Source organism: Narcine bancroftii, chromosome 7 (genome assembly GCF_036971445.1).
Source record: "Narcine bancroftii isolate sNarBan1 chromosome 7, sNarBan1.hap1, whole genome shotgun sequence".
Classification (NCBI taxonomy): domain Eukaryota; kingdom Metazoa; phylum Chordata; class Chondrichthyes; order Torpediniformes; family Narcinidae; genus Narcine; species Narcine bancroftii.
Window position 1 is genome coordinate 171152079 of NC_091475.1, and position 22736 is coordinate 171174814.

At 39.5% G+C, this 22736-nt stretch overlaps 1 protein-coding gene across 1 annotated transcript in view; it reads left to right on the forward strand.

Moving 5' to 3' along the window:
* ddx10 (DEAD (Asp-Glu-Ala-Asp) box polypeptide 10) overlaps positions 1-22736 on the forward strand; it is a 199686-nt gene that overhangs the window by 171213 nt on the left and 5737 nt on the right. The window contains exon 17 of the mRNA XM_069891292.1: positions 2663-2805. Coding sequence (XP_069747393.1) covers positions 2663-2805 — 143 coding nt within the window. The remainder of the gene's footprint in view (positions 1-2662; positions 2806-22736) is intronic.

Here is a 22736-nt window from a genome sequence, read left to right on the forward strand (position 1 = left end):
TTTGCTGCACTTGCCATGCACCAGCTGCCCTTATTCTTGTGGATGGGAGAGCTGAGGGTTGGAGATGCTGCTTCATTAGCTTCTGTTTGCAATTGCAGGACAGTTTGTAGATTATACACTCTGGTCCTACTTCAGGGAAAGAATGTGTAGTGTAGTTGATGGGGTGCTAGTCAAGAGGATTGTGTTATCCTAGATATTGTTGAGAGGTGTTGGAGCTGAGTTATTCCACAAAAATACCTAGCCTTTGACCTGGTGTTGTCGGCAGAGTATTTATGTGGCTGAATTGGTGCACAAAAACAACCCCCAGGGTATCGATGAGGGGAAACTTGTTGCGGTAACTCCATTGAATATCACAGATGGCTCAACTCTCTGACACTCCTGCTTGACCTAATGAGATATTCCCATATTCTGTGGTCTTGTTCCAGCATCTGTAGTCTTTTTTGTCTTCAATTTTGACGATGAAGTGCTTTATATTCAAGTTCTGGGTTGGCTGAAACTCATGGCATAATGCCAAAGTGAATCCTCAGGTGTCATTATTTTATGGTGGTCCCAGTCATGGGAAGATGTCCTCAGTTATAAGATGATGGATATTCTGTACCTGTTCAGAGGCAGGGGATTACCCAAAATGTGTAATTATGCAACTTTAATCTTCAAGTGCATTACTTGTTCAAAACTGTGTGCCGTACAATGCTGCAGATATATTGCATAAATACAATCTTCAGAACAGCAACATGGGTTCCAAATTTACTGTTCCCATTTTGATGTATAAAATTACACAAATTCAGAAAATCTTAGAAGTGTTTGTTGCCAGATTACACCCATTTCAATAATATAATCAGTTCTGATTCAAAACTAACTCCTTCAAACAACTGGAGATTCCAGATCTATGCTGTATCATATATGGAGTTTAAATTTATAATTTCTACAATAAGATTACAGTTGTGCTTTTGTTTTACTGCAGGGAAGAAAAATCATATACCTGAGTCACTAAATCACTGCCTGCCTTTAGCCCTTTTTACACTAGCATCCCACAAAATTAGCCATTCAGAGTCCAAGGATAGAAATGGTGTTTTTGCTTTTCACACTTGACTACTTCTAACTGGGACACTGAAGGTTTTTACATTTGCAAGAAATCATCCCCGAGATTAGGACTGTTCTACCTTCTGCTGGTGACGTCATGATGCATTGAATGATGGTGGACCTGCCCTAAATCCTGATCAATGTATCGTGATCATATATTTGAACAAAATTAATCATGCCTAATTATTACATAATTAAGCTTTATGTACAGCACAGAATGAGCCCTTCAGCCCTTGTTGTGGTTGTGCCAACCTATATAAACCTTTATGAGGGACCATGGGAAAATGCTAGTAATAAATAGCAATAGAAGACTATTTTTAAACAGGATGGGAAAGTTTGTGACGCTGTAGTGCACAATTTATATAGCGTGGGAAAGTTAGTAGCACTATCATGCATAATTTATAAGTACCATGGGGAAAAAGCGATGGTGGACCTGCCATCCCAGAATTCCATGCGGCAGAGATAGGGCTGTATGCACGGCTGCATCCACAGAGCATTCATGGAGGGGTTTCTCATTCTGGGAAGTCAGGTCCCCCATTGCTTTTTCCCACGGTCTTTATAAATTCAGCCCTATAGAGCTACCAACTTTCCCATTCTGTTTAAAAATTATTCGCTATTGCTATTTATTTCCTCTCTCTTCTCTCTCTCTCAGCCAGCCAGCCTCTCACACAGTCTCTCTCTCACATGGGTTCTCTCTCTCTCACATGGGTTCTCTCTCTCTCTCTCTCTCTCTCTCTCTCTCTCTCTCTCTCTCTCTCTCTCACAATCACAATTTCTCTCACACGGTCATGGTCTCTCTGTCAGCGTCAGGGGTTGAGGCCATCAATCCTGGGTGTGAGATATCTGATGCCGGCATTGAGCTGATTTTGCTTTCACACTAGGCACTTTAAAGGCCAATTGGCTGTTAATTCCTGGGATCACTTGCAAGTGTGAAAGGAGCTTATGTTACCTTAAAGAGACAGATTATTTTGAACAAGTGATAATTTTAGATTTCAGTCTTGAAAGCTCTTGTCTCACATCTCATATCTGTAATCTTCAGATTGTATAAATTAAGTTCCCATTTGCATAATTACTATTAAAATTTTTAAATATGATCCATAAATTAATAGAATTTTTATATTTCAGGATTGTATCTCAAGGGCAAAGTATTTTATTCTTCATTTTCATTATTCAGCTCATAAGAATATTAATGTAGATTCTGACACGGTAAGAGGTGCCATGAAATGTGGCACTTTTGTGAACAGGAATAAATGTATTCTTTAGTTGCAGTTATTAGTTGGTGTTATTAATAGAATGTGTATGAAAAGATAGGCTTCATTTCCCTCTGTTCACTCGTAACTAAAATTAGGGAAAGTGAATATTTGATAAAGGAAAACACTATTTGATAGTGCAACTTGTGCAGAGAAAATCAACCACAGCAAGGAGGCAGAGAAGAGTCAGCATGCATAGTTTTTAAACTCTACATGTTGCTGTGAGAAGTAAAATTGAGTGCAGAGCTGAACTGAAAAATAACTTTTTTCTTCTATGAAGATCATATAAATTGTAATATACCAAAGTGTGTTGATTTTCCTTGTTATTTTAGCAATCCGAAGAGGAAGCTTCTGCTTACCTTGAACAGAGTGATGGGGGAGAAAGTTTTGATCCATCTGAGCTTCCTGATCCTGACAAATACAGAGATTCTGAAGAGAATGAAGATAGTGTTTCAGAATCTGAAGAAAATTACAGGTTAGTTCACTTCTCTGCTTCAAAGTTTTTGTTTTTACTTCATAATGAAAGCTGTTTTGTCCTTGCTTAGAAGTCACTAAGGCTCCTATGAATGTGTTCCCTGAGAACTACTCGTCACCAATATCTTTAAAAGTAACAAGACTTTAATAATTCCCTTTTTTCAGGATATTTGGGAATCTATACAGCCAATTTAAACCAAGGATAAAAAAAAAAGAGATCTAAGCTTGTTCAAACTGAAATTTAAAGGATTGGAGAATGGAAATTTTTATATCACATTGCTCTACTATAGCTATGCCATACCTTTCAAAACATTCAAGGATACTGTGATTTTTGAAAGGCAGTGGACATCTCCACGACTTGAGCGCTGTTGCATTTACCATGAAAGAACATATTATCTTCAGTTGATTTCTTTAAAATATCCTGTCATTTATGTGATCTGCGTTATCTTTTTTTGCCAAGGTTTCGTTCATACTGAAAAATATTGACTTAAAAATACTGCTTGTCCTCATTCTTTTCAGTGGCCCTAGTTTACAGTGTAGGAAATTATTCTGGAATGTGTGGTCACGCATCTGATGTAAATTGCAGCCTGATAATTGCAAAGAGCATTGCTTCACAGCCTTAGACTGAATTGCTGATTTAATAATTGAATGCATTTTCCTAAATGACGTAAAAGCATTTTCCGTATATCTTATTAACTGGTTGACTTTATTGATGTTAAGCTAGGGTTGTCTTATTTAGATTGATAAGCCATATTTGAACATTATTATGATAATTGTTGGGTGATGCTTGCAGGTATCACATTAGCTGAAAATAACCTGAAGACTGAAATATCATTTTTATTTAGAATCATTTTGTTATCAATTAGAACATGTGCATTTCTTTTATAGATAATCTTAGGAATTGTTTTTTTTAAAATTCATGTTATCAACAATCATTGACCAGAAACTCAGATGGACCAACTATTCATTGCCATGGTTAAAAGGGCATAATGCAAATTTTCCCCCAAACATCCTTTACTCTTACAATGAGATTTAAAAAAAAGTTTATTGCATATGTGTGAAGAATGGCCACATATTGAGTAGAAATGAAAAAGAATCAAAAGTTTTGTCCAGGAAAAAGTAAGAAAATATATTGAGTACATTTCTGGAGCTGTGTGTGGATTATGACTGATCTTGTTTCCCATCTAAACTTCAGATTCTGAATTTTAAGGAAAAGCTGTAATTAGTCAAGTTTAGTACAATCTGACAAAATAGTATTCTCCAGTTCTCGGTGCAAAACCCACAGACATGCAACCAGACATTTCACACGTAAGCAAATAAATAAATGTTATTTCGTGAATATGAGAATCGGATGGTTAGTGTGAGCAGTTCCTTTGGTCGTTCAGTATTCTCACTGGCTGTGGGGGAAAAGCTGTTCTTCAGCCTGGTGGTGCCTGCTCTTGTACTCCTGTATCTCTTTCCCAATGGGAGCAGCTGAAAGATGCTGTGTACAGGGTGGAAGGTGTCCTCAATGATTTTGCCTGCCCTGGGCGAAGTCACATGATGGAATAGTGGCCGGTAGGGTAAAACAGCCGTCTCCAGAAAAGAAGAAAAAAAGTTTAGAAAAGACAAAGTTCAATAAATACAAAATATAAGAAATAAAAGATAAAGTTGCAGAGAAGAGAAAGAAAATGGCACCTAAGAAGGAAAAAGTAAAAACAACGGGGAAAAAAAGAAGAAAAGACACCGGAAAAGAAAGGAGAAGGCCTTACCTGCACAAAGGAACAGGGAGCCATGGTGGAGAAGAGCGCCTGATCTCCAAGGTTGGTGATGGCCCCATGGAATTGCGACCCCCCCAACCGTTGGACTGCAAAAATGGCTCTCTGAGCCAAACAAAAGTGCACAACTGAGGTAAAGGAAAACACCAACGGGAGGGGGGCTCAGCCGAGGAGAGGGCAACCATGGCGCGACCAGCTGAGGGATGCCCGACACCAGGACTCTCAGCTGGAAGATGAGGAAAGCGGCAGGAGAGGGAGTGAAGTACCAGGTGAGAAAGAAAGTCGACGGGGTGAAAGGAAAGAGGAGCAGCAGCAGGAGGCTCAACAGATGAGCAGCTCAGAAGAAGAGGACCAACAGCAAGAGGCCAAGCAAGAAGAGATCCGACAAAGTGAGATAAGCTACTCATCAGAAAAATCAGAAGAGACACAGGTACAAAGAAAAGAAGAAGACACAAACATAGGTACAGACACAAAAGAAGAGAAAGAAGAAGACCAAGATCTTTACAGAGATAGAAGGTAAAACAGATGGAGAGAATATAGATAAAGCATTTTTTGAAGAACAAATGAGAGCATTAAAATAATGGTTGTCATTAGAATTTAGTGCAATTAAAAGAAAAATGAAAAGAATAGAAGATAAAATGCAAAGATTAGAACTAGTCATGGCAGAAATAGGGAAAAGAATAGAAAATGTGGAAGAACGAGAAAGGGCTGTAGAAATGGAAGTAAACGACTTAAGAGGAAAATTGGAAGAAAGTGATAAAAAAATTAAAGAGACACCAGAGTTGTTAGCTCAGAAAATTGATATGTTGGAAAATTATAGTAGACGAAACAACATAAAAATAGTGGGCCTAAAGGAAGATGAAGAAGGCACAGATATGAAGGAATTTATAAAAGAATGGATCCCGAAGGTCCTGGGAACGACAGAAATGCAAGAAGGAATGAAAATAGAAAGGGCATACAGAACACTAGCTCCGAAACCACAAACACATCATAAGCAAAGATCCATTTTAGTAAAATTTTTGAGATATACGACAAGAGAAAATATACTGGAGCAGGCAAGGAATAAAATTAGAGAAGACAATAAACCATTGGAATACAAGGGACAAATTTTTTTTTTAACCCAGACATAAGTTTTGAACTCTTAAAGAAGAGGAAGAAGTTTAATACAGCAAAATCGATCCTATGGAAAATTCATGTTAAGACATCCAGCTGTGCTTAAAATATTTATCCCCGGGGAGCGAAATAGACTGTTCTCGGATCTGGAGGAACGCTTGCAGGACAGAAGGAGAGATGAAAAGATGTAATAAGAATGAAGAACAGCAATAAAATATATATAAAGATGTAAGAGCAATGTAAATGTAAATAACTAAAGAAGGGAAGGAAGGAAGTAAAGGGAAAAAAAGGGAGAATGTTATATGTGTAAAAAATAAAGTGTTTTCTGGGGGGGGTTGGGGGGGGAGAGAATAACTGTCACTGCAAAATCAGTTGACGCGAGCAGGTTCTCAATCCAAATGCAAAGGGGAGTTGTGGTTGCCCAGCAAGGAATAAGGGGTAACTCAGAGAGGTGGGGGGGTTATATTTAGAGTTAAGGGAATATTGGATGTGGGAGTTGAGTTGTTGGAGTATTTTATGTTTTAAATGTGTTGACATACATTGAGTTTAAAAAGGGAAAACTAAGAGATGAAAAGGGGGATGGTGGTGGACATACTAGCTATAGAGGGTGTGCAGCGCAGATTTACAAGATTAGTTCCAGGGATGGCGGGGTTGACATATGCTGAAAGGCTGGAAAAACTGGACTTGTATCCGATGGAGTTTAGAAGGATGAGGGGGGACATGATTGAGGTATACAAAATTATCAGGGGGATAGACAGGGTGAAGTCGGATTACTTGTTCCCAATGATGGGGGAGACGAGGACTAGAGGCCATAGTTTAAGAATACAGGGTAGGCCCTTTAGGACGGAGATGAGAAAACATTTTTTTACCCAGAGAAGTGTGAATCTGTGGAATGCTCTGCCACAGAGGGTGGTAGAGGCAGATTCACTGATTATGTTCAAAAGAGAGTTAGATAAGACTCTAGTGGGCAAAGGAGTTAAGGGTTATGGGGATAAGGCTGGAAAGGGGTACTGATGGTAGTGATCAGCCATGATCTGTAAAATGGTGGTGCTGGCTCGACGGGCCGAAGGGCCTACTCCAGCTCCTATTGTCTATTGTCTATAACCAAGGTGGTTTGCAGTTACCAAACTTTAAAAATTATTATAGAGCAGCACAATTAAGGTATTTATCAGATTTTTACCAGACTGGACAAAGATAGAGCTAGATAAAATGGGGGAGAAGGTACCGGAACATATACTTTATAAGTGGGATGAAAAGCTGGTGCAATATAAAAGCTCACCAGTACTGCATCATTTACTCAATATATGGAAGAAGATCCACTTAGAAAGGAAAATAAATGAATTACCAAATACCAAAATTATTATTGACACAAAATCCACTTATCCCTTTTACAATAGATAACCTTTCCTTTAGAGAATGGGAGAGAAAAGGAATCAAAAGAATAGAAAATTGTTTTTTGGGAAATAATTTATTAACATATGAACAGTTGAAGTACAAATATGGAATAACTCATGGTACAATGTTTGCATATCATCAATTGAAAGCTTATTTAAAGGATAAATTGGGAAACAGACTGAGATTACCAGAAGGAAGCAGCTTTGAATATGTGATTACAGACACAATGATAATTAAAAGATTTATAACAAACATGTACATTAAGCTGCAAGATAAGGAAAATGATGAAATAAGCTATAAACCCAAACAAAAGTGGGAAAAGGATTTAAATATAAAGATAAAAAAATGAAAGATGGAAAAAGTTATGTTCTGAAACTATGAAGAATATAATAAATACAAGGTTACACATGATACAGTATAATTGGTTACACAGGTTATATATCGCGCCCCAAAAGTTTAAAAAATGGGATCCAACATTATCAGATGGATGTTTTTGCTGTAAGAAGGAAATGGGAACAACAGTACATGCAATTTATGCATGTGTGAAAGTGAAAATGTTTTGGGAAGATCTAAATCAGATTTTAAATAAAATCACAAAAAAAACATACAAAAAAAATCCAGAGATCATTCTTCTAAGTAATATAAGAAATAAGAAGGCCTCAAATTGGATAACGTGCAAAAAAGATTTATTATGATAGCCTTAGCAGTAGCAAAAAAATGTATAATGTCAACTTGGAAAATGGAAGAGAGCCTGAGAATACAGCAATGGTACATTGGAAAAAATAACATACAATTAAAAAAAAAATCACATTATTTGAACAAATTTGGGAACCATACATGGAACATAACAGAGAGAGCTTGCCTTGGACCTCCACCCCCTAAAATGATAAGAAGACAAAACAACTTGATCCAGTGTTTAAAAGTAGATGACACATCTTGCTTGTTTATTTTTCATTGTGTAATGACATTGTTTAATGGTTTTACTGTATTGTATATGTTGAATATGTATTGGTTTTGGAGGGGGGAGGGAAGGTAGGGGGGGGGGAAGAAGGGAGAAAATGCCAGTGTATATTTAATGAGAAACGTTTGTATATATATTTTGGTTGATATGGTTCACAGTGTGAAAAATAAAAAAATATTTAAAAATTTTTTGAAAAATGATTTTGCCTGCCCTATTCAGACAATGATCGTGATAGATCACATCAATGATGGGGGGGTTTGCAAAAGAGACTCCAGTGATCCTCTCTGACATTTTTATGGTCAGGCTGGTAACCATTTGAATCTCTTTCCAAGTTGGTTTCACACACTTAATTGCACCCACAATCCTATTAAATATCAGTGCAATTAAACCACACTTTCCATATTGTTGTTAAATGTATGTGGTTTTTCGTTGTGTGTGCATTTGTCATCATAGTAACTGATGAGGAATAAAGTGGAGCATTTAATAAGTAGAGGGCTGTCATTGATAATTTTCAAAAAATAATCGTCAGTGATGCAATTTAAGGCCAAAGCACCAAGATGACACATTTATTATCAATTATTTTTGTTACCGTGTATTTCGGCCCAAACATTGACCTTCATATAAGTTGGGTCCCCATTTTCAGCCTCCTTTTCATGGTTTTATCATATATCGGTGTATAAGTTGACCCCCCCCCCACCCCAACCTAATTTTCTGCAAGGAACGTGCTGGAATCTGGTGTCCGAGCCTCCTAGCAACAGCCCACTCGCCAAGTAACAAATCTGTAAATTAAGCAAACCAAGTTTTTTAAAAAAAGTTTAAAAAAAAAACCTTTCATTCTGCCTGGGAAGATGCCAAAAGGAATTGGGTCCAAGTCTTCCCCATCGGCTGCAGCCTAAGTTGGCGACAGTGACTCCATTCTCAATGTCGGGTGTGGTGCTGTCCCATTGAATAAGTCACCTCGCTGCCCCAGTGTGCTTGGTGCAGGAACCACAGCTACCTGTCTGGTCCCGAGCAGAGTGGTGACCTCAGGCTACCAGGCAGGAGCAGCCTACCAGGTCGGATCGGACACCTCGGGCCAGCAGTGGATTAACCATTAGGCTGAACCCGAGGGGCCCGGACAGTAATGGGGCCCGAGCCCCTAGGCTGAAACCTATTCAGTAAACTTGTAGAAACATAAATTTTACCCCTTGTAACTGTGCCACTTTATTAAAAGAATGTCCAATAACCCCAGGCACACGGCAGCGTCAGAGATTGAGATAGGGGTTCAAATCCCACACTGTCTGTAAGGAGTTTTACTTTCTTCCTGTGTCTGCATGAGTTTTCCTCGGGGGCTCCACCAGGATTTCTCCGATATTTATTTGTTAAACCTGCCAGATTGCAAGAGACCTCAAAACTGCACCTAAGCTGGCGACAGCAGTCACTGGTCCATCTATGTCTGGTTGCACTGAGTGTTTAAGATTTTTAGAAACACATTTGCAGTGCATTTCATTATAATAATGCCAATGTGTCTGTGAGTCCATAGGTCCGCACACAACTGGCAACTTGTGCTCACTGCTTCCTTCACCCGCAACAGCTGGGTGAAACCGTGCAAAATCCAAAAGCTACAGCTGTGCTCAGGCTCAGACCCGGACCCAGCCAGATTCCCCTATTCCTGTGGTAGCATTGTGTTCAGCCGTCACCCAGGTGGAGATGGGGTGCGGCTGCTCCCCCGTCTTTTCAGCCCAGCAGCGCCCCCGACCCCACGACCCTCTCCCACACTGCATATTTTTAAACTGTGAGACCCCATGGCATCTGTGGCAGATGCTGTGGTCTTACAGTTCAAAAACAGGCGGCACTTAATCCCTCGACTACACCGGAGCTCCCAACACCTTTCTGGTGTGCATGTGCAGTGGGCCAAGAGTTTGGTGTCAGGAACTCCAGTGTAGGTTCAGGGTAACGTTCGGACTGAGCTTCTCTGGGCAGCGGAACCTCTCCTTGCACAACGTGATGATGTAGCCACCGGGGAGCTCGTTCACATCCAGGCTGAGATCCTCCTCAAAGTTGACCAAGGTGTAGCAGCATTTCTTTTTGATGTCCTCCATGATGTGGAGCCCACTTTCGGTGAGCCAGTGGCCTGCATCATTGAGAATCTTCAGAAGGTAGTCATAGAGGTTGGCACTGCCGTAGTCAGCCTTGGCCATCACTGGTCACATGGGGCATGAACGGGCGCTGTGTGGGTGACTCCACTTCACAGCTGGTGGTGCGTCCGTAGGAGTAAAGCGAGAGGACAGACTGGTAGGCGACGTGGAAGGCGGGGGTGCTAAAAGTTTCGAAGAGGATCTCTGCCATCTTCTCCCTGCTGCTGGCTGGAATAAGGGGAGGGTTGAGGAGGATTCTGATGGCCCTGTGGAAGGTGTGAGCCAAGAGAGCTTCCACTTTGTCTCAGTCCACCATGATGCCGTACCTCAGCGGGCTGACGGGCTTCCGGCATGGCTATGTCTTCACCCACAATGTTCTCCTGGTAGTTTTCGCCTGATTTGGTGCTCATCTGCACAGGTCTGCCCTCCACCAAGGGGAGCAGTACCGAGGGCAGCCCTCTGCCCCTACCCATTATCAATATACGTTAATTCATTTTTGGGACTTACGAGGGCAAAGCAGTGTCCCTGGCCTTGCATTTACCTGTGTTCAAGTTGATCATCACTGCCCTGATCTTTTCTATCACCCTGCCTGACTTCACTTCCATGGATTTGCTGCTCTTCGACAGCTTGGAGTTGGATTTCTTGGCTTTGGAGGGCAGCAGCAGGATGCCCTCCTTCCTTCTATCCAAAGCCCTGGTAAGTCTATTTATCTTAGTTATTTAAAGTAACAAAATCACTTTATTCTATTCAACAAAGAGTGGGGCAAGGACAGGGGGCCTTACTAAAGCTCAGCCTAGTCAATCCACCTCTGCCTCAGGCTCCTCAGGAGTGGGGACCTTGCCTTACTAGGCAGGAACGGCAACCTCTGGCTTCCAGCAGGATGGTGTCCTTGGCCTACTGGGCGAGGGGGGACTTTAGCCTACTGGGCAGGGGTGACGACCTTGGCCTACTGGGCAGGAGTAGCGACCTCGGCCTACTGAGCATGAGCGGTGACCTCGGCCTACCGGGCACGAGCGGCGACCTCGGCCTACCGGGCAGGAGCAGCGAGCTTAGACTCTACAATTGTAGAATGTCTGGGTGAATTATGATGGTGCCTGGCAATGGGGAGGTGCCAGGGAGTAGCAGCACCGGTGGTTGGGTGGCGCTTCGGGTCATCTTATATGCTGAATCTACGTCGACCATTTTCTTTTTTAGTTGAATTTAAGATCTCAAAAGTATATCTAGCGTATAAATCGATCCCTTATTTTTGAGTGATTTTTGAGGGTTTCAAGACTTGACTTGTATGCCGAAATATACGTTAATTCATTTTTGGGACTTACATGGGCATTTTTTGTCTTCATGAACTGCTGCTGTCTTTCTGAAAAAGGTACTCCCACAACATTGTTGGAAAGTGAATATTTAAACTGAGTGATATAATGAAGGAACAGGGATGTATTTCCAAGTCAGGATGGTTGGATCCTGCAGGTAATAGTGTTCCCATTTACCTTTACCTGGGTGTAGAGTGAAACTTATATAAAAGTCTGCAGACACTGTGATTGTAGTAAAAACACACAGAAATGTTGGAGGAACTCTGTCGGTCTCACAGCGTCCACAGGCTCAGGCGCAAAACGTTGGTAATATATCTTTATCTATTATGGACACTGTGAGACTGGCTGAGTTCCTCCACCATTTCTGTGTATTTTTACTAGGTGGTCGAGGTTTCCGGTTTTGGAATGCACCTGCTGTGTGCCAGTGGTGTAGAGAATGATCCTTTACTGTGTGGATGAAATGATAGTCTGTTGTTGAAGAAGTTTGTGAGAGATGTTTGCCCTGTACATTTTTTTTTATATTTGCTTAAGCTGTGGAAGGAGGCCAATCAACCCATTGAGTCAATACTGCTTATAGGCAATCACATTTTTCTGCATAATTCTCCACTTAAAAGGTAAAAGTTCCATTATTGTCATGTAATATTACATTTAGAATGTAACATATATGAAATTCTTTAACTTTGTCTACCCTAAGGAAGGCAGAAAGTTGCCACTTTGTCCAACGCCCCTCACAGAAATGAGGCACCAACATTCCTATCAACTCACTCCAGATTCTACAGCTCACTTCCACATTAAAGGTAATTTAGAGTAGCTAATTAAACACTCACCCCACTTGACTTTGGGATGTGGAAGAGGGCTAGACTACCTGGAGTAAATCCATATAGTCGGAGACACCATAGTTCAGGGTGAAGTTCTACAAGCTCTGCCACTATACTGCCCTCATTCAGGCAAATCGAGAATATTCAATCATACTCCTGATTTATGCCTTGTAAATTATGAAAAGGCCTTTGGGTATCAGGAGGAAGTCATAAAATGTCCAGATGATCTGCCCTCGCAACTATGTGGTTATTCCATTTGACTTCTGCTGAATGGTGACACATCCACGATATTGATGGCAGAGGACTCAGTGATGGTAAAACCTAAGCACTATTTCTTAAATTCTACAATTTAGGCACCCTAAAGCTGCAAAACTGACCAATTATTTTCTTAATCTGGGATATATTCATTCATTGTATCTCATTTATTACAATGCTAATGTCCACTACATAAGGTATTAATATTTCCTATTATCATAGGACAACAATTTCTCTAACAGGAAGTTTGTAGATACTGCAGAACCAGAGCAATATACCAAAATGCTGGAGGAACTCAGCAGATCATGCAGCCCTGGCCTTCCTTGCCTGAAACATATACCTTCCTTCCTCCATTTCCCCACTTTTTTCCCTCCTTCCTCCTTCTCAGCCCCTACCCATTATCACCTTGTAGCTCCTCCCCCCCGCCCACCGCCATTCACCCATCACCTGTAAGCCAATGTTTCTCCCGTCCCACCTTCTTATTCAGATGTTTGCTGACCTGTTGAAGGGCTCAGGGAGTGGAGGATCTGTTGGTTTCTTTATTGACTATTGCTGTCTCTAAACATAAGTCATCATGGTTTCCATGATGAGAAATCTTGCTGGACAAACCTATTGGAATTCTTTGAAGAGTTAACAGGGAGGACAGAGAAAAGAGAGTCAGGGGATGTAGTTTTCTTCAATTTTCAGAAGGCCTTTGACAAGGTACCATACATGAGGCCTTTGACAAGGTACCATTCATGAGGCTGCTATGCAAGATGAGTGCCCATGGTATTATAGGAAAGATATTAGCATGGATGGAAGATTGGCTGACTGGCAGAAGCCAGAGAGTGGGGATAATAGGGGTCTTTACTAGTTGGCTGCCAGTGACCTGGAAGAGGTTTGCAGATGCTGGGACGGCTTCTTTTCAGGTTATATGTCAATTCTTTTCAGGTTATATGTCAATGATTAATGGCTCTTGTTGTCAAGTTTCCGGATGAAACAAAGATAGGAGATGGGGCCGGTAGTGTTGAGAAAACACTGAGTCTAGGTCAGTGGTTTTCAAACTGCCCCCCTAAACTCACATTTTACCATCAGCAATCCCTATGCCATAAGTGCTCTGTGATTAGTAAGGATGTGAGTGGAAAGAAAATGGTTTGAAAACCATTGTTTTAATCATATCTCATTGACTCGTTATGTGCATGGTTTCATAACTCCAAAGGAAATGGGCCAATGACAATTTTTTTCAAGCAAAATATTTCAGTAACAATTGGGTCTAGAGCAGTGGTTCAAACTCGAAGGCATAATTGTCAACAGCAATATCAAGGCCATTGGAAGTAATAAGCCTTGCTTAAGGATTCCTTCTGTGTGTTTATTGCAAGTTACAACACAGTTTGGAGAAATTGTCGCTTGTCCTGTGAGGACTGTTTTGGTTTTGGAATTATTGTTGTGCAATCTTGGTCCCTAAGTACCACGGTTGGCTGGATGGATAAGGATAAAATGGCATCCGCCATTGACGCTGCTGTCTCTGAGGAGCGAGGTATCAAGGAGATGAAGGTCTAGGAACTTGGAGAAGAATTACAACATCGGGTCTTAGATACAAATGGAAATAAAACTGCCTCTTCAAACAAGACTGAAGGAGGCAAGGAAAGCAGAGACGGGTTTGGCTACTGGGAAGACAAACCCCACAGAATCACTGCAAAAAACATCAATAGAATCTAAGATCAGCCACATGAAAATGGTGGAAGAAGTGACACAAGATGTTGAAGTGGAGGATGGTCAGGAAAACTGGAGACAAAGTCAGATATTAAGACAACATCTGACATACAGGATGAAATACAACCATGTGACTGCGTGTCAAATACTGGAAGCCGGAGAAGCAAAAGAAATTCTAGAGCAAGCTCCAGAGTTTGAAGTACTGCATCTGCAAAGAAGCAGAACAAGAATTGCTTCAAAATAAATTGGCCTTAGACAAGCTAAAGAGGCAAAAGGAGCAACAAGAGAAAGAAGAGGAACAGAAACAGGAGCAGCTGTGGGTGAAAAAGGAACTGCAGGAGGAGCAGCTATGGATGGAGGAGGTACAACTAAAGATACAAAAGGATAGTCTGGCATTAGAAATAAAAATTGCTGTTAATAAGACCAAGTCGAGGGAACGAGAAAGCTCAGAGGTATCTGGTGTTCAAAATAAATTATCGAAAGCATTTAACATTATGGAGTCATGTTTTGAGGAAGGACAACAGAAAAAGAAAATATTTAATACCAAGGCAGAGCCAATGCCACGTTTGCGAGATGTGTAAGTACCTGAATGAATTAGGTTAAAGCGTGGTGGTGCCAAACCTCAAATCTCAATGATAACCACAGTTGACAGAGATGTGAGCAAATACCATCTTTCGATGCAAAATACATGATCTTAGATTCTATTGATGTTTTTTTGCAGTGATTCTGTGGGGTTTGTCTTCCCAGTAGCCAAATCCGGCTCTGCTTTCCTTTCCTCCTTCACTCTTGTTTGAAGAGGTAACAGGGATCTGGGTGAACAAAGTAATGTGCGCCCAGGCATGAGAAAGCAAGATGAAATGGCTGCATCATTAATCCAGTTACAGTCTCTCTCTTCTCTGCCTAAGAGAGAGATTCAAGAATTAATGGTGTCCTACTTCAGTTTCCGGCATTCATGAGAAACTTTGAATGCAGTGTTGAAAGTAGAACCAAAACTCGGAGGATTGACTATATTATTTGGAACAGTTGTGGACAACCACAAGAACTTGTAAGGATTTCCTATCATATGCCCCCGAACAAAGGATTCGAAAAGACTTAATCTTTACTAAAAAAGCTACAGCTTATATACAGAAGGCTCTTTCATGGTTGTCAATAAAACTGGATGACAAGCAAGTTCTACAAGCTTACGCCCTCTTTCTAAGAGGATGTTGCAATGTCATGGCGGAGATTGGCCATCTACAAGAGCTTGATGTGCCTGCTAATATGCTAATCATAAAATTTAAATAAATTTCCCTACCTGATGAGAGAACTGTGGAGAAGTTCATTTGTTGAATACTAGAAAAAATATGATAAACGGCTACTTTTATGGATTTGGTGGAGTTCATTGAAGAGCAAGTGGACGTTGTCACAGATCCAATGTATGGAAATAACAAAGGCACTCAGACTGTCAGCAAAGAGAGGTCCAAATCATACCCTCAACCAAAATTTTAAAAACTACATTTACCACCTCTGTGGCAGTTGTGGATAAAGAAATTAAGGAAAAGGAAAGTTTGCCCGCTGTGAAGAAATGTTTGCTCTGTAAAGATAAGCATGCATTGTAAAAGTGTGCACAGTTGGAAAAGAAGACACGTAATGAGAAAATCACTTTTCTGAAGGAAAATGGAGTATATTTTAGCTATTTGTGTAAAGGACAAATCAGCAAAAACTGCAAAAGGTGACTCACCTGCGCCATATGCAGTCAGAAACATCCTAAAATGCTACATGCAGGAAAAGAAGAATGTGTAAGAGAAGTAGATGAAAACAATGCTGAATCCTCAGAATTGACAATGGTCTTACTTGGGCCGGTGAGAACAATGCAAACTTTTAGTAGTGTTGATTGTTTCAGCTATACCAAAATCTCAGGAACCACTGGATGTGATGAGGAGTGTGGGAGGTGGGCCTTACACTGTCAAAATTATGCTTGGTTGGATGAATAATGGACTATTAGGAGGAAGAAATGAGGTTCAGGATCAGTTGGCTTTGTTATGAGTCCAGAGGACCCCAAAACCCAGCACCAATAGAAATTCACCAAGACAAATGGTTACTTAAACAAAAGTTGCTTTTAATTTTCTTTAAACATAACAATAGTAACTTAACCCCCTTCTAATTCTAAGCCCGTGTGTATGTAATGTGTACATGTCCAGAAAAGTTCTTTGATTCATCGTCCAATCTCACTTCTCACTCCTCCAAGTTCACCGATATTGTAAACTTGATGAGCTCTGTTGAACTTGAGGAACAGCAGTTCAGGAATGACTTTCCTGAGTGCCTCAGGGACGACCAAAAACATTCAAAGGAAGACCGGCAGTTCTTGGAATCAGTGTCAAAATCTGCCAAGCTAATTAATGATTATTATCGGTATCAGGCAATTCTTATACTGTGCACAGAATGTAACATTTATGAACTTTCACCAGGCTCTTGTGCTTAAAGGTAAATGGTTACCGCTCAGGAAGGTTCTCGTTGGTTTCAGAGAGAGATTTGTTGCTTATTGGACACACACAAACTGATTTCCCACGATCAGTACTTCAGTGTCTTGCCAAAAAAATTTGCCCCTTCATGTGTATTCCAACTGATAACCTCTTATTCCAGGTCACCAGAGTTCTTCTTGTTTCTCTTATTTCAGGAGAAACATTCGAGCCAGCCATTTCCTTTTGTAAGGACTGCATGGGTTTTTCAACAGGCTGAACTCAGAACTCACAATCCGTCTTCAAAATGGGGATTCAACAGTTTGCCAGCTTGTCATGTTCCAGTCCTAGCTGCTGTTGCTGAACTCTCTCCCAAAGAGAAATCCTGTTTGTTTTTTTTCCCCCCTCTCTCTCTCTCTCTCTCTCTCTCTCTCTCTCTCTCTCTCTCTCTCTCTCTCCTCTGCTTGTAAAAACCAGAACCTCTTGCAGGGCTAACCCAATCCTTGAAAGATCTTTATCAGCACTTTGAGCCTGGACTGTTTATTTGCATCTATTTTAAAAAAAATCCTTCCAAAACAGTCCTATTGTCTTTTACAAAGCCACTAGTGTCTGCATGACTGGCTTCAGCCAAGCTCTTGCATTTTAAATGAGATGTGAAGTGTTACTCTGTTTGTGGTGACCTACACTAAACACCCCCCACAATCTATCTCTTTAAAAAAAACATTTATATATAATATAAAATATAATATAACCTGTAACAGCTATAAGTGTCAACAAGATATTGTAAACTTGATGAGCTCTGTTGAACTTGAGGAACAGCAGTTCAGGAATGACTTTCCTGAGTGCCTCAGGGACGACCAAAAACATTCAAAGGAAGACCAGCAGTTCTTGGAATCAGTGTCAAAATCTGCCAAGCTAATTAATGATCATTATTGCATTGGATTACCTTTAAAATAAATGCCTGATTATGAAGCATCAAACAAAGTACTCTGAATTTAAAGAGAAGATTCAAGAAAAATTCTTCCTTTCATTCAGACTAGACCGACTGTGTGCCTGACATAATATTTTAAGGTTATGCAGAGAAAATATCAGATGATATCTTGGAACGTACTGATGGCAAAAAATGGTAATTACCATGCCATGGGGTTTTGCATCTACAAAAGAAAAAAACTTTGAGTGGTGTTTGATTATGGAGCAACCTTTTGAGGAGTTTCACTAAATTCTCAACTCTTACAGGGTCCTGATTTGACCAGTACATTGATAGGAGTCTTAATTAGATTCTGTAAAGAACATGTTGTCATCTCTGCAGACATTGAAGCAATGTTCCACTAAGTGAAAGTACCAAAAGAAGACCATGACTTGTTACACTTCCTTTGGTGGCCTGATGGAGACTACAGTCAGAACACAGTGGAATACCGAATGACAGGGCATTTATTTGGAGTGACTTCATTGCCAAGTTGAGTGAATTTTGCCCTTAGGAAGTGTGCTGAGGACAGTAGAAAACAGTTTAACTCTTAATCTATAAGATCATCAGAAATAATTTCTATGAGGATGACTGTCTTACTTCTGTAGCTACAGAATAAGTAAGAGATCTTTATCATGAGTTGCAAATGGATAAGTAACAGTTGTTATGTGTTGGCTGTCATACCTGAAGCAGTCAGGGCAAAAGAAATGGAAAAATATGGACTTAGACCAATACAACCTTCCTGTGGAGAGGGTGTTAGGTATACAATGGTGTGTTCAGTGTGACGTTTTTACGTTCAAAATTATTTTGAAGGACTGACCTCTCACAAGAAGGGGGATTCTATCAACAGTCAATTTGATATCATTTAGGAATATTTGGCTCTAGTTGTCCTGACTGCAAGATTTGTGTAGGAAAAGGATAGGTTGGGATGATGAGATACCAGACTCCATTGCACAGGAATGGATGTGTTGGATTCAGGATCTATATAAAATGGAAGCCTTCAAGGTTGACAGGTACTTCAAATCCACAAATTTTTGAACTGTGACATCACCTCAGGTGCATCATTTTTCTTTCTATTTTAATCTTTTTATTGGTTTTTAAATAAAAAAAATATCAGTAACATAGATGCATATGATATAAAGTTCTGATAGAGCTAAATGAAAATTACAGATAGTAAAAAAATGGTAAACAAGATACATAATTTTTAAAAAAGGAAAAAGAAAATAAAACCTATAACCAATCTAATTTATAACCCCAACCTATTATGAATGATTACTAACAAAGCCAGGCATCAACTACTAATTTCATTACTAATTGTTCAAGAAATAGAGAAAAGGAGAAAAACATTTAAAAATAGCAAAAATAATTGATCTATATATTTTGAAAATAATTGAAAAAAGAACCCCAGAGAGAAAAAAATTATATTAATTTTAGTTTTTCTCTGGAGAGGATGCCATCAAATCCAATAACCATTGTGTATGCGTGGGAGAGACATCTTTCTACCACAGCAAAATGAGCCTTCTAGCAATCAGGGAAACAAAAGCAACTACATGGGATTGAGATAAAGTCAAAATTAAGTCCATTGGTCTAATCATTCCAAAATAGCAATAAAATGGCTCTGAGACCGGTTTGCATCAATAAATAAAGATAATGTACCAAATACCTCTTTCCAGTAGTTATAAAGGGAGGGACGTAGCCAAAACATATGATATAAAGTACCTTCCTGAGTTGTACTTTTATCACATTTAAAGGATATATTGGACTACTTTAAATTGTAATAAGGGATGTCTAGCACAGAGAGAGAGGATGAATGTACATTTTTCAAACTAGAGTCCCATGTATCTTCAGCAAACAGTTGTTGAAAGTCAAGTTCCCAAACCTTCTTAATGTTAGATAAAGAATTATTGCTAAATCTTAAAAGATTTAAAGGGTTGAAAAATATTCAGAAAGAAAGAATATTCTTTCTGATTAGTTCTAAAATTATATACTTCCCAGGTAAGATTAAAATCTAAATCTCGGGGGAAGCCTCAATCGTAAGGAATGGTAAGGAATTTAAGAAGCTCCTAATCTGTAAATAGCAAAAAAAATATTGATTAGGTAATTTAAATTTGGCAGATAAATGCTTAAAAGAGGTAAAGTTTTGGTCTATATGCAAGTCCAAGAAAGATTTAATACCTAACCTAGACAATAGAGTATATCCAATATCTTGAACTGAAGATTAAAAAAATTAAAGGGAATTGCATAAAATTGGACTAATTAATAAAAATCTATAACTAAAGTGCTTTCTAAATTTGGAATCAAATAAACGAAGTATATCGAACTATCAAATCATCATTTAATTTGGAGAGCGAAAAAGACAAATGTGTTCCAAGTACTGAGATAAGAGAATGTTTTTTAATGGATTTAATCCATCTTGAGGCACCTGAATATTCATTACAATGCATCCAAATAATGATGTATCTATCTAAGTCTCAGATTAAGTAATACCAAGTCCCCATTTCTTTTAGTATTTTGAAGGAAGATTTGTTTCAAACAGGGATGCTTATTTTTCCATACAAAAGAGAAAATAATGGAGTCTAATGAATTAAAAAAAGATGTAGGAGCAAATTCTGGGACATCTTAAAAACATACAAAAACTTAGGCAGGATAGATATCTTAATAATATTAACCCTCCCTATTAACGTCATCAAAAGATAAGAAAATTTTCCTTAAACATATTTATCGAAGTAGTAACATCTAAATAATTAAATTGATTTTTAAAAATTTTAAAAAGGATTGAAGAATGAAAAGAGCAGGAAGAATCCAAAGGGACAATTTGTGTGTGTGTGTGTGTGTGTGTGTGTGTGTGTGTGTGTGTGTGTGTGTGTGTGTGTGTGTGTGTGTGTGTGTGTGGTGTGTGTGTTGTTTTATGTCCAAGTTAAAATATGTGACCTAGGTTGAATTACTCCAATACAAAACAAATCTCCATCTTAGTTACAATCTTAGCATCAAAATCTGAAAGAGAAATTGGTCTATCATAAGTAATTTTTCTTTTAAGAATAAGAGAAATAGAAGCTTCATAAAAGGTTTGTGGCCATTTTCCACTATTTAAAGATTTAGTTGAAAAAAACTGAATCCAAATAAGGTGTAAATAAATAAGAAAAGGATTTAGAAAAATCGTCTGGGAAACCATTTGGTCCAGGACTTTGACCGTTCTGCAAAAAGTTTATAGCCACCTCTATCTCCTGCTGTGAGATAGGCTGCTTCAATATAAGTTTATTATCTAAGGGATTGTCAGTTTGTCTAAAAAAAAATCATAATGAAGTTCGATATTGAGCAAGATCAGAACTATATAATTTAGAATAAAAATGAAAAAATATCATTTATTTCAGCATGATCGGTAGAGATTTTACTGTCAGCTGTGTAGATTTTATCAATAAGTTGTTTAGAAATCTGGCTTTTAATTTAGATTTAGATATTAATAACTGTGCTTGTATCATATCTAGTTTTAAATTCAACCCTCTTTCTAAAAAGCTCAGGTTTTGGTAGTGTAGTGTACTGTTGGTCAATAAATTTTAATTTAGCAGCCAAATCATCTATCTCAGTGTTTACCTTCCTTCTAAGATTAGCTGTATAGGAAATAATTTGACCGCTAATAAAAGCAACCCAGTCTATTAAGGAATATTGGCAACAGTTGTCCTGACTGCCAAGAAGTTCCTGCAAGATTTGTGCAGGAAAAAGATTGGTTGGGATGATGAGATACCAGTGTAGCGAGGCGCTACTGCAGCGCAAGAGAAAATTGACACAAGTAAAGTCAAGTCCTGCTTCTATAGACCCAGCTTCCCGCCACTGGGCCTAGTATTCCCGTTGCTGCGGGTGGATGTGACGTCACCGGCAAGCTGGCCTTTGATTGTTCATGGTTCCCGCTATGCTGGCTCCTGGCTAGTGAAGGCCATTAGTGTGTGTGGGCTTTCCGCACTCGCTGCGTTAGTCCGCCATTTTGAGTGCCTGTTCGCTTTGCCAGGTAAAGGGTCGCTACTCCAGACTCCATTGTACAGGAATGGATGTGTTGGATTCAGGATCTTTATAAGCTGTAAGAGTTCAAGATTGACAGATGCTTCAAACCAACAAATTTTGGAATTGTGACATCTGCTCAATTGCATAATTTTGCCGATACATGTAAAGACGGTTATGGAACTGTTAATTACCTGTTAATGCATGATAACCAGGATTAGGAACATTGTGGATTTGCAATGGAAAAGGCCAGAGTGGCTCCATTAAAACAGCCACTATCCCTTGAATGGAGTTGATGGCAGCTATCATGGTGAGCAGAATAGACACAACGTTGAAAAGAGAGTTGCAGATGGAACTAACAAACAGACTCCATATTTTGGACTAATAGCATCTCTGTGCTCAAATACATCAACAATAAAACCACAATGTGGCTAACAGAATCACTGAAATTGATAAAATCTCACATCCGATATAGTGGAGATATGTTAACACAGTTAAAAACCCTGCCAATATGGCTTCCAGAGGTTTGAAAGTTCAGTCTTTCCTGAAGAAAGAAATATGGGTGCCCAGGCCTCAGTTTCTTCTACAGATTCTGAAAGAGTGGCCTCAAAATCCAATTCATTTGAAGAATTCCTACGAGAGGACCCCAAGATCAAGAGTAAGACTGCAAATGCTGCTGAGATAATGTCTGAACAAGTGGATTCAGTTACCCACTTAATCCATTGCTTCTCATCCTGGTATCATTTGAAAAAGGTAGAAGCATGGATGCTCAGACTTAAAAGGTTGCCTCTCAATCATAGCAGAAAGGATAAAAACAAGCAAATTTATGCTTAGTTTCAATCGGATAACATCCAACAAAGAGATCTATCACAAAAGGAGACAAGAAATCTTGAAACTCTAGAAAACAGAGGTCTCATAATTGAGGAACTGGTGGATGCTGAGGAAATTATCTGTGCAAGAGCAAAGGCTCGTTTCTTACCTGTTGTAGCTGTGGGCGTCAGCGGTGAGCCGAAATCCATATGTAGTCCCCTTCCCATTGGAGCATGCGTGAAGGTCGGCACTGCTTACAGCGGCCATGAGCAGTTGGCTCGGCCCCAGTGGCAGCAGTTTCAGCTGGGGCTG